The 17,173-nt window shown below is 40.3% G+C and overlaps 1 protein-coding gene across 5 annotated transcripts in view; it reads left to right on the forward strand.

Moving 5' to 3' along the window:
* The window catches only part of LOC309700732 (protein FAM184A-like), an 80,716-nt gene extending 63,590 nt beyond the window's left edge, over positions 1 to 17,126 (forward strand). For 3 of the 5 annotated variants that reach the window (XM_082524502.1, XM_082524503.1, XM_082524504.1), the window contains exons 22-24: positions 519 to 623; positions 7,091 to 7,458; positions 9,676 to 17,126. In XM_082524502.1, the coding sequence (XP_082380628.1) occupies positions 519 to 623; positions 7,091 to 7,458; positions 9,676 to 9,790 (588 nt within the window). In that variant the 3' untranslated portion in view covers positions 9,791 to 17,126. The remainder of the gene's footprint in view (positions 1 to 518; positions 624 to 7,090; positions 7,459 to 9,675) is intronic. The other 2 variants (XM_082524505.1, XM_082524506.1) reach the window with 2 other exon arrangements.
* The last annotated feature ends 47 nt before the right edge of the window (positions 17,127 to 17,173 follow it).

The raw sequence follows: 17,173 nt of genomic DNA on the forward strand, positions 1-17,173 counted from the left end.
GCAAGCTGCGTCTTTGGGATTTGATAAAGATCCTGCGATGCAGTTAAATGTTGATAAGCAGAACTCGGTTTGAGCGATGTCTCTACTTCTTCACTCTCACTCCTTGTGCGTGGCCCTTCGAGGCACTGTGGAGGACCTGTGTCTTTGCAGCATGCTGCTGATAACTTCATGAAGTCTTAATGTGGAACCGCCCTTTGTGGTTCTGCTGTGTGTCAGTCGGGATCTCAGTAGACTTTTTTCAAGATGCTGATCCACAATTCACTTTGTTATTCTTTAAATTATGAATCCATGTGTGTAAACAGGATCGTGTATGTGCGCTTGCTTATCCTTCGAATGCAGGACAGTGAGTCAAGAAATTATTGATTTGGTGTAGTTTTAGTTGAAAATACTGAGGGAATGCAAACTTTATGAAACTGTGACTATTAAAAATGTGTGTTGGCAAACAGACAGAAGAATAGTGGAGTGTGTTTTGATTGGGGTGGAGTTTGACTGCAACATGTTGTCATTTTTTTATATAGGATGACAAGAAGTTCTACCAGCTGGAGTTGGTCAACCGAGAGACGGGATTCAACAAGGTCTTTAACTCCAGTGCCAATGTCGGTGTCATCAACCCCCTTATTAAGGTGAGTGGGCTCATTCCACACTGCTTTTTTTCACTGTGAATGGTGTGGATGCTTCAGTCTTACAGCATACCAAACTTCTGTACAGCTGAAGTCATCTGCTTCACCTATTTACCCGGTAAGTATTAAGTCGTTTTCACACATGAACTCTGGTGGTCCCTTCTGACATGTAGCGCACAGCAGGACATACGATGCCTGCTCGCTTGCTTTTAACTCTCTAGATAATTGCCTGCATTTAGTTAATTGCCACAAACAAGGACCACACGGGTTAAAAAGAAAACACTGTTTAATGCCGTTCCCACTGCTGATATTGAAAAGTTCAGGCCTGCCGTGCATGTGTGAAAACGGCTTAAATGTATGACTGAGTGTTTTACTGTAAGGATCTATCTTTAACACTGTATGAACTCCAGAGAATGTAAAGACCCACATCCACGTACCAAACACATATTTCTTATCATTTATTACATACTCAAACACCCAACATATGATATATAGTGCAAATGTACTGAGATCATCCTTGAAGATAAATGGAAGTAATCCCCTTGAGTCATAAATTCAAACCAGTGAAACCTGTAAAGGTGAGCTGCACTCTGCAATGAATCAACTCATCCAACAGGCTGAGGATTGGAGAAACACCAGGGCAGTCACTGCATGCGTCTTGGCATAGTTACCCAGCTTTGTTTACAGCCGCCAGATGAAGTTATTGATCATTATCCCGCCTAATGAGGGTAGCAAACATAATTTATCCATATAAACTATGTTTCTTTATTATGTAGAAATAGATTTGCAGCAAGAGAAAAGCACAAGGACACTAAAACCTTCTGTGTTGCTATTGTACCTGATTATCTTCACGCATTGTTCTGCTACCAGCTGTAAGAAAAGAAGAATGTTTGCGGCCCGTGTGCTTGTGTAATCTTCTTGTCTTCCTCTTTATGCTCCCATTTTTTCGTCTGTTGTCTGAGCGCCATTGAGCGTTCTTCCTGAAACCTGGTGCCCATTGCACACGACTCATGATAACTGTTATCTTTGTACAAAGCTGCTCATCATCCTTCATGTGTGAACACAGCTGTCACAGCTTCAGTTTGAGTCATTCAAGAACAATAACACTTGATTTCAGTATCATAACATCAGCTCATCGTCTCCTCATTTCCATCCTCCTCCTCCTCCTAATCGTGCCTGTGTTGCTCGCTGTGGGTTGTTTATATTGAATAACATATGCATCTTCAGTCCTTCGCTCACACGTCTAAGCTTCCAATGTGTAGGACTGGAAAATCTCTCAGTTTGCCAACTAGTGGGGATATCAAGAAAGTGAGGAAGATAGCAGCTCTCTCTCTCCAGCAAGTCCCCTCAGGGAACACTGAGAGATTATTCAAGGCTACTCTGTGCCTATATTTTAATTTATGCTCTTTTTTTCATGCATTCTTTGCTGACTTGCGCTAAACATATTTGGTTGATCCCCTACAAAAATATTGCAATGCCAGTGTGTAGAAAATATATTAATGAGGTTTTGCTGCTGCTTGTTATAATATGTAATCTAGTGCATTGTGCATTTGGCCATATGATAAACCCTTGTGACAGCCGTCCAGTGACAGTCGAGGAAATGTACTTTTCGCCGTACACCGACCAGTAGGGCTGAACGATATATCGCATTTGCGATAATATCGCGACATGATCAAGTGCAATTTTCTAACCGCAAAGGCTGCGATTATACTCTGGACATGTCCAAATTCATGGGCTGCATCCTCCTGAGGCCGCATTTGTAGACCGATTACGTCACAGCGACGCGCCGAAGGCTGTCCAAATTACTACCATATCCCAGAATTCATAGCGCGGCCCAGCCAAACTCCAGTTTCCAGCAATGGCGGCCGCTACTAAGTTTTAAAATTACTCATACTAATCTTTCTGGGTCACAAAATAAACTTTTAACATATTTTCAGGCGAGAAAGTAGTTGTGTAAACATCAAATATCTGCTCGGTTTATCAAGATATCCCATATTTGCAAAAGTGCTTCGACGTTTTCAGAGGCGTCTGCTACCCACCAGCTCGACAGCTAGCCGGGAGCTCGAGGGTTACTGATGCGGCCGAGAACGGCACAACTCCCGGCACATCATTTTCAGATCACCGCGGAGTTTCGCTGCTCGGGTTAAACGTAATATATAAGTCACTTAGACAACCTAAAAATGTTATTGTTGGGCTTTTTTCAGTGTTTTGTTTGTTCGTGAGTAAATCGGTTTGGCTGAGATTAAAGTTATTAGATTAGATAAAATAAAACTTTATTAATCCCCCGGGTGGGTTCCTCCTTGGTTTTCACACAGCTGACTAAACGTCAAACAGAAAACTTATTAAACAGAAGTATGAGACAGTCGAGAATTTACGCCAGTGTCTGGTTATATTTTAGATAGCAAGAAGCAGACGGCCGAGTTTATTAAACGCCACTGAGACAGCGGTGACGCTAATCAGAAGGCTAGACCGTCCAATTTCACGCCTTTAAACTTTAAAGGCGTGTTTGTGTGTGTGTTTATACAATTGCTATTATGTTTGCACTTTATGTGTAATGTTACTGACTGCAGAGATCAGTAAGATGTGTGTATTTTTTATTTATTAGTTTTATTTATTTAATATTATTTTTTAATTGAATGACTGTCTAGTAGTTCACAGATGTCGAAAAACTGAGTGTGGTAAAGCCACTGATTTTTTTAATGTATATTTCTGCAATCTGCACATTGTACTGACTTTCATTTTAATGTTTACACCAGGGTTCCTTGTCAGCACTTTATGCTCAGATGTTTGTAAGCTAAAAATAAACTATTGTGTATGTTCAAATATACTGTTGTGATTGAAGAAGTTAAATAAAAATGTCAGTCATCAATTCATGCATCACCTCATGTCATCATAACAGAGGTCTGTCTTCCAGGAAAGAACAGTTTAAAATTAATGTAATATAGTATTGGCCATACTATATGATGTATTGCTTGTCTTTGTTTAATAATACAGAAGACAAAGACCTTAAAAAATAATCGCATATCGCATCGCAATCGCAATATTGGGGCAAAAAATCGCAATTAGATTATTTTCCATAATCGTTCAGCCCTACCGACCAGGCATAACATTATGGCCGCTGACAGCTGAAGTAAATAACACTGATTATCTCTTCATCATGGCACCTGTTAGTGGGAAATATCAGGGAGCAAGTGAATATTTGTCCCCCGAGCTGATGAAGGAGAAAAATGGTCAAGCGTGAGGATTTGAGCGAGTTTAACGAGGGACAAACTGTGATAGCTAGACGAACAGGTTAGAGCATCTCCAAAATTGCAGCTTTTGTGGGGTGTTCCCAGCCTGCAGTGGTCTGTATCTATCAAAAATGGTCCGAGGAAGGAACAGTGGTGAACTAGCAACAGGGTCATGGGTGGCCAAGGCTCACTGATGATTGGGTACAGAAGGCTGTCTGACCTGTGTGGTCCAAAAGATGATCTACTGCACCTCAAACTACAGTGGGGCAAAAAAGTATTTAGTCAGCCACCGATTGTGCAAGTTCCCCCACTTAAAATGATGACAGAGGTCAGTAATTTGCACCAGAGGTACACTTCAACTGTGAGAGACAGAATGTGAAAAAAAAATCCATGAATCCACATGGTAGGATTTGTAAAGAATTTATTCGTAAATCAGGGTGGAAAACAAGTATTTGGTCACCTCAAACAAGGAAAATCTCTGGCTCTCACAGACCTGTAACGTCCTCTGTAAGAAGCTTTTCTGTCCCCCACTCATTACCTGTATGAATGGCACCTGTTTGAACTCATCATCTGTATGAAAGACACCTGTCCACAGCCTCAAACAGTCAGACTCCAAACTCCGCCATGGCCAAGACCAAAGAGCTTTCGAAGGACACCAGGAAAAGTATTGTAGACCTGCACCAGACTGGGAAGAGTGAATCTACAATAGGCAAGCAGCTTGGTGTGAAAAAATCAACTGTGGGAGCAATCATCAGAAAATGGAAGACATACAAGACCACTGATAATCTCCCTCGATCTGGGGCTCCACGCAAGATCTCATCCCGTGGGGTCAAAATGATCATGAGAACGGTGAGCAAAGATCCCAGAACCACACGGGGGGACCTGGTGAATGACCTGCAGAGAGCTGGGACCAAAGTAACAAAGGTCACCATCAGTAACACACTACAACGGCAGGGAATCAAATCCCGCAGTGCCAGACGTGTTCCGCTGCTGAAGCCAGTGCATGTCCAGGCCCGTCTGAAGTTTGCCAGAGAGCACATGGATGATACAGCAGAGGATTGGGAGAATGTCATGTGGTCAGATGAAACCAAAGTAGAACTTTTTGGTATAAACTCAACTCGTCGTGTTTGGAGGAAGAAGAATACTGAGTTACATCCCAAGAACACCATACCTACTGTGAAGCATGGGGGTGGAAACATCATGCTATGGGGCTGTTTTTCTGCCAAGGGGACAGGACGACTGATCCGTGTTAAGGACAGAATGAATGGGGCCATGTATCATGAGATTTTGAGCCAAAACCTCCTTCCATCAGTGAGAACTTTGAAGATGAAACGAGGCTGGGTCTTCCAACATGACAATGATCCAAAACACACCGCCCGGGCAACAAAGGAGTAGCTACGTAAGAAGCATTTGAAAGTCCTGGAGTGGCCTAGCCAGTCTCCAGACCTCAACCCCATAGAAAATCTGTGGCGGGAGTTGAAAGTCCGTGTTGCTCGGCGACAGCCCCAAAACATCACTGCTCTCGAGAAGATCTGCATGGAGGAATGGGCCAAAATACCAGCTACTGTGTGTGCAAACCTGGTAAAGACCTATAGTAAACGTTTGACCTCTGTTATTGCCAACAAAGGTTATGTTACAAAGTATTGAGTTGTATTTTTGTTATTGACCAAATTACTGACCTCTGTCATCATTTTAGGTGGGGGAACTTGCACAATCGGTGGCTGACTAAATACTTTTTTGCCCCACTGTAGTTGATGCTGATTCTGACAGAAAGGCGTCAGAGCATCACAGTTTGTTGACCAGACACGGTGATCATGGTGATGATGATGCTTTGGGCAATCACACTGTCTTCTGGGAAACATTGTGATAAACGTTGTGTCCTGCCATCCATGTGGATGTTAATTTGACACGCACCACCTACCTAACCACTGTTGCACACCGTGTACATCCTTTCATGGAAACAGTATTCCTTGAAGGCTGTGGCACAGAATAATCTGCCCTGCCACAAAGAAGAAATGGTTTGAGGAGCACAACAAGAAGTTTGAGGTGTTGACTTGGCCTCCAAATTCTGGACCAATGCTGGACAAACTAGTCCAATCCGTGGATGCCCCTCCGCACCACTTACTGGATTTAATTCAAGGGTAGACCAATGCAATATTAGGCTGGTGGTCATAATGTTATGCCTGATCAGTGTATGTTGAAACATTTTAAGGCATAATCTCTGAAGAGACGATAACTAAAAATCTAAAAAAGATTGACGGTTGTGTTAGCAAAAGCTGCCACAAACTGTATTGTATTCCCCTACCATGTGGAAGGCGGTCCTTCCAGGTAAGATAATACAAGGTGTGATCAAAAAGTTCTATAAGCTTTACAAACAAAAAAATAAAAGCCACACATCCCAGATGAAATATTCCTGCTCTCCCACTGTGCACCTCTGGTCTACTTCTAACTTGGACTTTTAGATCACTGGGTGCCGTGTTCTGACCACTTTGTGGTCTCTGCAATTTTTTTGCACACAAAAATCTCAACTTCTGTGTCAAACTCACCAACCTTTTTGGATGAACATCATCACTGGTGATGAGTTGGGTCTCCAGCTATAAGAAGATGTGGTACATCAGGTCACAACCAACACCAGGAGCGTGCTTTTCTCTTTTTTTCCCAGTGTTGACACATCTGAGGGAGAAAAACATGGTGTACCTTAATATACCCACTCAAAGTGCACTGAAAACAGTTTTATTGGCCATACCAATGCAAACTTTGTATGACACTAGTTAGTTTGGACTCCCTCTGTCGTAAAATGAAACTGATATAGTGGAAGAGATCCAACATTAATACCTGAATCGAATAGGACGTAATCTTAAAATACCAGGAATGGTACTGGAGTTAGTCCAGACCTGCACGAGGAGATTCCTTGAAGAGGATCACAGTTCATTTTAAATCAGGTAAGATTTCCGCTTTTTATGAGTGGAATCACAGAACTTTTGATCACACTTAGTAGACTGGAATTTGAAAGATGCGTATAAGCACTTTACTCCTGCTCTTCACTGGATTTGCTTAGGCAGGGATGCAAGTTTAGGTTAAAGGTCATTATCTGAGATGATGCTAATAGCTTTAACCACTTTGGTTACCATGGAAACTACACAGCATGACAGGCACGTTGTTAAAACCAGTTAGTAGTTTGATCTGAGTTAGCTAAAGATAGCCGGCATTCATGTCTCGCCTCTCTATGTGTGTCTGTAGTCAAAAACAGGCAGCCAATCAGATCACCGCTTCACCAGCTTTCCTAGCCATTCAGCTCTCCGATTCGTCAGCCCTCCCACCATGACTCATGAAGGACAGGAAGAGGAGGGACGGGAGGTGGAGGAGGTAGGATCAGGAGGCCCTTTTGCGCCTCCTAACTCCCCCCTCCAGAGATCCCTCCCCCGACTTAGGAAACCCCTTCCCCTATTCAGCCCTTATCCTCCTGCTCCTCTTCCTCAGCATCCTCCTCCTCCTCCTCCTTCTTCTCCTCATCCTCCACATCATCCCATGCCAAGCCTTGCTCTTCCTCATGCTCCTCATCCTCAGGAATCTGTGGTGCAGCATCAGGGCCTGCAGAGCTTCGGGAGGTGAGAACTAAAGTGCATTTCTGCTACTGCTGCCCACCGTTCACCTTCACTTCACATATTCAAGCAGTGAATTATGTGATGTCTGCTGCTGCTTCCACTATCCCAATCTTTCACCTCACTTCTTAGTTTCCCTCCTTTCTGTCCTCACCCCCTCACCCTCAACCGAGGTGAGGTTTATATTTGATCAGCACTTATGGACCAGCTGTTACTCCTATTTTTTCCTTTTGTTCTGACAATGTCCAGAGATGAAATATGAGAGACAACTTCTTTTTCTTTCTGTTCTCTACTTTTTATCATTTTAATTTAGGCCCGAGCTAATACGAGTGCAGCATTGATCTTTTCATTTCACAGAACACTGCAGCCTCGCTCCATTACATCGGGGTCAACACCCAAAAATAATGAACATGTAATCTCTTTTTGATACATTACGCACATTAACATCACATTTTTCATTTTCTCAATGTGGCGCAATCAAAGACAGAATCATCTTTGAAATGCACTGTAAATCCTCGTAAAAAATATTTTACAAAAAGATGAGAACCAACCCGGAGACAGTGCACTTACAAATCAGTCTCAGTGGGACTTTAAACTGGGAGTGAAGCAAAGAGGCAAACAAATGATTGCTTTGAAAGCTTTGCAGCAACTTGCAAATGTAAAACTTGAAAGAGAAAGAAATAAGAAATAGTTTTGGGCTTTGTTCTCTCCACAGAAGGCAGTGGACAAACAAATGAAGGAGTTCTGTTTGCTGCGGCCGTTGATTAGAAATCATTGGGAGGTCTGAGGCTCGAGGGTATAAACTGCAGCTGAACCGCAGACTTTGTTTGAAAGTTCTCCAACTTTTTCCCATCTCGTAATCGAGCTGCAGTTTAGTTTAAAGCTGAAGTCTGTCATGTTTTTGTGTTGTTTTTTTACTTTACTGCTTCTTTTGTGCTCGTATTGTGCAATCTTGCTATATCTAAACAGTTACCAATCATTGCCACCACCCGTTATGCCATGGATCCTTAAAAGGAGCAGCCAACTATAACAAAAACTGTTTTTGTTCATTTAAAGTGTCCCAAGCTTTATGCAACATGTCCAAACTTCCACTGACCTGTGCACTGATTGCAGGCTCAGGAATAGCATGGAAACTGAAGCACCTGAGTAATATACATATGTGTCCGTACATTTACATCTACAGTGATTTACATTTGGCAGTAACCACTCTGCTCTGGGACTCCATTCTTCTGCTAACACATTCAAGGAAAGCATGGTGACTGTATCAGAGGGGTGGAGGTGGGTTGCAAAGTATCTTCCCCAAAATCTGCAGAATAAGCAATGAAAAAACTTACAGGCAAGACAATAAATAAACCGATATTAACTATTTGTCAGTATGTCAGTATTTGCATTTGTAATGGCTTATAAATGTTCAAAAATAAAGAGACAGGAGAAAAAGTCTTTACCATAGTAAGAGTGTTGACATTAAAAGGTTTGTCCACTAGAGGGCAATCTGCAGGTAATCAGAGCACACTTGGGAGAGAATAAACAAGTAAATAAATAACCACTCAAACATTAAGGAAATCTGTTCGCATATTGTATGCCTGAAAGAAAATATCGGCTGATATGTCAGAATATCAGATTTTTTAAATCGCGAGTATTGATATTGATCTTAAAAATCCAATATTGCAGTTATGTTAGTTTCCAGAGGGAAGGGGGTCAGCATTGCTACCTGATAGCAAAAAGGTCCTATTGCTTCTCTTTTAGACTTATTTTGTGAATGAGCATCCCACCTCATCATGGTACACTGGTGGCATGTCCAATTCAGGATGTAGAAAAAGGATTTGGTGATTTGAAGTTTGCGTTATTTATAATTTTAGGTTTGGTGTTTTAGTCCCAAGCTCTCCTTTGTGCATGTGTCCTTAAATGTGGGCAGTCTAAGTCTATGTCCATGCTGGATTTTGGACATTACACCACCACTTCTTCACTTGTATGACATCGAGTAGGAGCACTCACTGGATCTCCCCCATTATGCTCTGACAGTGGCTGCTGCCAACGATCACAACAAACAAGGCAATCACTATTATTTTCTGTTCTGTGAAGCTCCCGAGCTTGTCAGCTAAAAATCTGTGACCATCTGATTGCATACATCTGTAAGCCTGTGAATTCCTGACAGAGCATTTCTCTGTCCTCGAGCTTCTGCCTCCTCATTATTCTAACAGATGTTTTTCTTCCCTCCCTCAGCCTTCCTGAAGCCAACTCTGCGACACCATCGGACCCTGCGTGGATGAATCCAGGAAAAAGCAAAGAATACGTCACAAAAGAAGAGGAGCTGTACGCCCAATACTTCACTTTCTGACTCGCTAAATCCCAACTGTGTCAAAAAAAGGAAGTAATGGGACAGAGAGCTAAAGTTGGACAGCGATCAAACTGCAGGTTTTCACAGTCATTTGGGCGACATGAATATGAGACGTCCTCTCCTCATTGCAGCACTCCCATCTGTCGTGTGCATTGCTGAGTGAATTTAACCTTAGGGCTTCCATACGTGGTGAGCACGATGAGCAGTGTGGCTTATCAGTGCTTCATCATGAAAGTGTGCATGGCAGAAAGAGGTGACATGAAACATTAGTATACAACGATTTGTCTTTTACATTTATGCCATCTGCTATTCTGCAAAAGTGGCCATTTGTATGAGCTCTCATGCTACCCAATGTGAAGAAAATTACAAGTTAGAAAGAATTAATGTCCTCTGAATTTAAATTTAATAATTTATATTACACTGAAGTTTAAATGCGTGGCATGCTCTGCAGAGATTTCCCAAAGGGAGTAGCATGTTTATTGATGGCGAAGCTGGTGCTTTTAATGATTCCATCTCATTCTTTTAAGATTTACCGGTTGCCAAGCGATGTGAAAATGTATCCTGTTGTATTTAAAATCTACAAATCAATATGAAGACTCTGATTAATAATGAGAGTAACTCTACACGGTGCTTTTTTGAACACCGTTCTTAGGGCTGCAGTTAATTACATTTTAATCTTGATCACAATTTTGGCTCCTAACAGCTAAAATGTATCACCTGCAAATCAAGTGCTCACTGAATCACTGCCTGCATGTGCCAATCACAGCTTCCTGGATTGTTCCTGGATGTAACCTGGACGAGTAACAACAAAACATGAACTACACAGACCAGATGTCAATATAAAATTCAAATGTCCGGCATGCTTTAAGCGGATCATCGTTATCATTATTTGGAAACACTTCAGATTTTTGGTTTTAATTGCTACAAAGCGACACAGCTAACTAACACTAGTGTACAGAATGCAGTAGTTTGTCATGACCCTACAGATGAATCATTAAATCATTAACTCCTTAATGCAAATCCAGAGCACATTTTAATGACCACTAAATCACTATGACTTTTACTTTCAACAATATATTAAAACTAGAGATGGACCGATCCGATATTACGTATCGGTCCGATACTGACCTAAATTACTGGATCGGATATCGGAGGGAAATAAAAAATGTAATCCGATACGAAGTATCACAAAATCACCTCACAAAACGTGCTACTTGGCGTAACCCAGCTTGTCGCATGGGAGTAGTAGGTGTCACGTGACAGAGCGGCTGTTGTCTGCGAGACCTGTCGGCGGTCTGTTGGCGCATTTGGAGCCTCGGTACATGCTTCCTAACTGCAGCATTTGATCTCAGAGAAAACTATTCCAGAAAAGTAAGTGTGTAAGTTCATCCCTGAATGTTTGCAGAGTATTTCCACGTTAAGCTTAACAACTGATATAGTGAGCCACAGCTGGACTGGCCATTGGAGTTCCATATTGAGGTGAAAAGGCAGCGATTTGTCCGGTACTTCAGCTAGAATTAAAAAAATAGACACAAAGCTGGAGTTATTCTGTCTTTGCTCCACAGTTGCATCTACTTCTCTCATTCGCTCCCCTTCCCTCTCCTGTTATTACTTCAAACATGAAACTGATCATGATCAGCTGATCGGCTTTTCTGTCGCAAGTCCCGTTTTTCTTATTTGTTTATCGCCCACTTTGTGCCAGAAAGAGGAGACCAGCGGGTAAACAACAGCAGCACGTTTAAGCGTGATAAGCTGTTGTTAGAATTTATTTAATATTAATTTCTAGTATCAGCTGATGTTTGCTGGAGCCACAGCTGTAAAGCTGCTGGTCATGATATTGGTTTGGTTATGTGGTGAGAGGGAAACATGAAGATGAAACCAGGAGATGTCCTTACTGAATCATCAGAGCTGAACAGGTGATGGAGAAACAGGTTTACCTTTTAGGTGACATGAATGAGTTGAAGTTATGAACTGTTTCTGAGAGACAAATAACACCAGGATCCTTTTCTATGTAGCTGACAGCTGGTAACTGTGCAGGGGCGGGTCTAGCAAAGTTTTGTCAGGGGCCAGGTTGGACATTAACAGGGAAAAGGGGGCACAAGGAAATACTTTTCTTTGTTATGTCATATATTCCTTTTTTAAAATTTTTACAGTTCAGTAAGTTATTTTTTTTTAAAACGTTTAAGCAGGATTTTAAACATAAATCACTTAGTTATGTTTAAAAACTTTGAATAAATAATTATCTGAATCTTACAACCAAAGTGGTCATCTGATTAAATGTATAGAAATCCATTATTGTATATAGTAACTATTAAGTCTAATATACATCCTAGTAAGCTATAGTACTTTTTCCTTTGGGAAGGTACCATCTGTGCAGTCTGCAATTCTGTTGAAGAAAGATGTTGAATCTATTTAATTATTGTAGAAAAATAATTGATTTCTGTGCATTTGCTTTACACGTGCATTAAAGTTGATTATGTCGATTAAGCATCATGAGGTGGAGGGCGAGGGGTGGTTCCCTAATATTTTTGCTGGGAGTTGGCAACCCTATTAGTTAGGTTGCTTAATATTTCCACTAAGTACTCTTTAAAATACCAGAATAGGGAGGATGGTGTAGGTTTAAATTTATTAGATTGATCAGTGTTGCTGAACTATAAAATGTTTTGGGTGGAGTGTATTTTTTGCATACAGGTATAACTGAATAACTTCAGTCTCTTGTTTTTTTAAAACTTGAGTATGAACTTCTACAAAATGCAGCAAGATATTTATAAAAAAAAAGTTTTATTGATTACAAAATACACTATATCGGATTCATGTCGGTATCGGCAGATATCCAAATTTATGATATCGGAATCGTTATCAGACATTAAAAAGTGGTATCGTGCCATCTCTAATTAAAACACACCTTTCACCTTTTGGTCACATCAAAATAAAACAGATGTGACGGTCAACACAAAAGTTTTCAGACATTTTTCATGGTGCATGTTGGAGGTTTATTTTTTCATTTCCAAAAACATAATTTGTTTATCACAATTCAGTGGGCTACATAGTGGAAACAAAAGTATCCATTCTATCACGCTAGTATCAATAGCGGGGTTGGTATCAATACTATCGATGTTTGATGATCCACCCTACCAAAATCAAATCTTTAAAATTAAAAAAGCATTTTAATGTTGGATTCAGTGGGCATTGACTTGATTTTGGAGCCAGCCCCAAGTGGCCATTTGGGGGACTGCTATTTTTACAATTTGGGGAGCTGCTTTGTTATTATTCAGCAGTCTAACTCAATGGGTTTTTTTTCAACAAATATGATGAAATAACTTAACTGTAATAATCCTTAAATGTTCTGAACCCTTACCGATTTCAAACATTCAGAAAGTTTAGATAAACACTTGGTCTATATAAAATTATCATTTGAGCTCATGTAAATGTTCACGGTGTTGCAGGTACAATTGGTGCGTTAAACAAAGTTTGTCTTCACAGCTCATTAATGTGTCTTACAATTTGTTGTCTGACTAGAAGTGCTTTCAGAGTTCGGACAGGACAAAGTGATAATGCCTTGATACTTGCCTTTAGTCTTTAATACTGTAGGTCCATCTGTTGTATAAATATGCATTTGTCATTCAGACGTGATCTTGAGGGGATTGGCCTTGCTGTTCATTCAAGTTGTGTTTTTGGCATCTGCAGTATGATAAACTGGAGTGCGCCACAATAACGACACCAGCAAAAAGAAAAAGACTAACTTTAGCTTGCTGTCCCAACACTTTGACCGTGTACATACAATAAATGTTTGAAAGTCCTTTTCAGATCTCTGAGCTATCTGAGGGGTGCTTGATTTACCACTTCAGACGCCTCAACAGTCTCAGGAGGGGAAACATCAAGGTAAAGTGAATCAAGCACCCCTTGTCTTTTTATTATTCAAGTATTTATATTGTAATAAGCTACTGTTTTTCTACGGTCTGTTTGTGACAATGGTAGCCCTGAGACGTTCAGAGGAAGAGTTCTGTCAGCGACACGCAGACATTGGTTGACTCCTAGAAACTTTTTTAATGCCAAGGAGTGTTTAGTTCATTACCAGCTAGGAGTTTGTGTCAGTGGCACAACTCTTGTTGCTGCACGTCTCTGCCTGCAGAGCAGACCGTAGAGCATGTGAAAACAGGAACACTATCATAATGCTGCTGTTGCTCACTTGAAATCTTTTCTTTGGTGTACTGTCTTGTTTTTTTGTTTCGTTTTTTGTTTTTTTTTACTTGACTTGAAAGTTTACATAGTTCCTTGTGATGAAGTCCATTCAGTAATCTGTACAGTTTCCAAACTGCATGGTCGTCATCAGCCTGAAAGAGGCTCTATTTGTTACTTCTTAAAAAGCGGATGGAGACAGTAATCTGAAGAGCTTACTTCCTCTCACAGTGACACCGCCGGGTTCCACCTAACCACAGAGACACGTTTCAGCTCAGTGTGATCGATGATCGATGCTCGTCTTCCATAACTTCCATAACTCGACTGAGGCTGCAGGTTTCAGGAAGTGTTTGGTCTTTCACCGTTTGAATTCATTGTTTAGGTGATGTAGGACGGGGGCAGATGAAAGGAAAAATCAACACCGAGTGTCATAATAGAACAATCTGTTGTGTGTGTAAAACTTATATATATTAATTCCATTTTAAAGTCTTTGCATATATTTGAAAGAAAGATTTAAGCAAAGGTTTATATTAACTTTGCTTTTGACTGGAAACTCCCAGTTTAAGATTATCTGTACCTCTGGGACTCACTTATTGACTTGTTTTGTCTTGCATCTCATGTGTTTGTTGGGTTTTTTTTCTGAGCCTGGCACAATAATTTCCAAGATTGTCATTCCCATCTCCTGGCTGGGGTTTCTGAGCTGGGCACACATTTAGTTTCAGTTAATTATGAACGCAGTCTGGACTGACTGTACAAGAAGAGAACAGGCATGACCCATGATAAATCATTGCGTTCATATTAAGATTTTTTTTTAAAATAATTATAATATTAGTGTCACCAGCGATCAGTCCTATCAGGGACGCAGAGGCCTTGTATTTACTTAAAACATCACTCCTATCTAAATTTACCCCAACTGCAGATTGTGGAAGCAGTCTATAATACCCTCAGTTTTTTAGTATGTGTGTGTAAGGTGTAAAAACTTTCATTTGTCAACGAAGCTTCTATAATGTGTGACATGTTGTGGAAAACTCATATTGTGAGAGTAGATGTTTGCAATCTGTCCATGAGGAGAAAGGTCCTCGATTATTAGTTCTCGCTGTCTCTCGAAGACCAGAATTGGCTCCAGAAGGTCTCATGTTTCTGCTCTCAGTGAAGCAACTACCAAGCATAAACAAGAAAAGCAATAATCAGTAATCAGCTCTTTTTTTGCGTGATATATATGTGTGTATCCATTTTCCTTTGCTCGTAATCATCATTCTGTTTTTGAATGTCCTTTAAGATCACACTACCCTTGATATCTGCAGATGCTCAGAGTTCAGGTGTAGTTAGTGGATCATTCATAAGAAACACTCAGTGTTCTTTCATTCTGCTCACTTAGGTGTATTTACCAAGCGTGACTGAAAGCAAGCTCGCAATTACAGCCTGGTCTATATCAATCTTCTCGTTTGATTGAAGCTAATATGACAGACAGGCTGTCTCATTAAAGTGAAGAGTTAAACACTTCCTGAAACCAGATTGAGACATGGTTGTCTGTATTTGTGGCATATGGGAAGGATGGCAAAAATGAGCCATTACATAAAGGAATGTGACAGAAAGTACTGCAGAGCATTCTGTGGCTGACCCTGATTCATTTTCATCAGGTTGAGAAAATAGATTTCTATAAACAGAGAACTGATCAAATGAGAAGTTTGGCGGTGGCGGCATAGTGTCCAACTGTCCCATATGACAAGAATGCAGCGTCATGACACTGAGGCTTTAGTTACGCCGAATGTCATCATTAATTACACTAAAAGGTCCCACTGTAAATACTGACCCATGACAAACCCCAGCAACGGACCAATACGTGAACGTAAACTGGCCATATCCTTCCTGGGATCCTGGCCACGGTACACCGAACCACAGCTGGTTCGTTCCTCCATGCACACTGTGAAGATTTATTCAGATAACTCTGCTTTGAAATCTCCATCCAACAATGCAGAAGCCTTCTGTTTCTTCTTAGAGCTAAGTTCTAATACATTTTCCTCACAATCACATCTGATTTTACTGCCTCTCCTTTCATTTTGCTTGAGCTCACAGCTCTTTCACTCTTTCAGTGCACACTTTAGTTGCATTGTTAACCCCAGCTGCAACCAAGAGGCACACCTTGGGGGACTGTCCTGATAGTTAGAAGATCGTTCCGGCACTTAGAGGCGTTTCACTCTCCAATCAGTTTTAAATTATTATACTATGGTTTAAAATCATAGAGAGACTTGAAAAATGCTCAAGAGAGGTAGCCGGTGGCTTGAAGCAGCTGTTGAGGAAGTAGTCAAAGATTTAATTCTTAGAAAATGATTTTCCTCATCAAGAGGAATTTTTCTGTTTGTTGCACAATTTATTTTTTTTAAATTGTTTTCTGAGCACTTTACGGACTTTTTGTCCATGTTTGTTTGAAAGTTGAGACGTGGAGATCGTTCAGCAGTTTCACCAGGTCCATTAAGTGGTATTTCTGGAGTTCTCAGATGTTCATATAGACGAATCCAGAACTAAATGGACATTATGGTGAGACTGATTAATTTTAATGAATGAACATATGGTACGGTCCTTTAAGTTTGACGTTATTTAGTGGTTTGACATAACCTAAAGGGATTATTTATTTATTTATTGCTGTTTTGTTTTTAGATTCAACATTATGTCCGTGTATTTGGTTTTGTCATTAAATGTACTATTTGTTTTGTACATTTTTTGTATATGCTTATATATTACTTTGCTGAGTTGATACTTTAATTTGTTCTTACATGTCCTGCCTCTTCCATTACACATTTTCTTGGCTAATATAAGATATTGTCTTTAAAATTTTAGCTTTTCAAAATGAATTGGGATTCCTTGGTAATATCAAGCAGCCATTGGAGACCCATAGAAACTGCAGAATCTGCAGAGAAATTGAAGTAAGTCTGACATCGGTCCAGTTACAGGTAAATACAACAAATGTGTTGCACTTTGTAACAACTGAATTAAAAAGTAAATTAATGTCTCCCCTGTAATCTGTCACCTAATGATGTCTGTCTTGTCATTCTTTTGGAAGTAAAAAATATATACCAGTAATAACAATAACAATATTTATTTATATTTATATTAATTTCTGTTGTATGTTACAAAACAGTAAAATTATGATTGTGAGATAAAAAGCTGTTGTTGTGCAATTCTTATAAGATTTGTGTTGAATCT

This window comes from Aulonocara stuartgranti (assembly GCF_965226115.1).
Source record: "Aulonocara stuartgranti genome assembly, chromosome: 23".
Taxonomy (NCBI): domain Eukaryota; kingdom Metazoa; phylum Chordata; class Actinopteri; order Cichliformes; family Cichlidae; genus Aulonocara; species Aulonocara stuartgranti.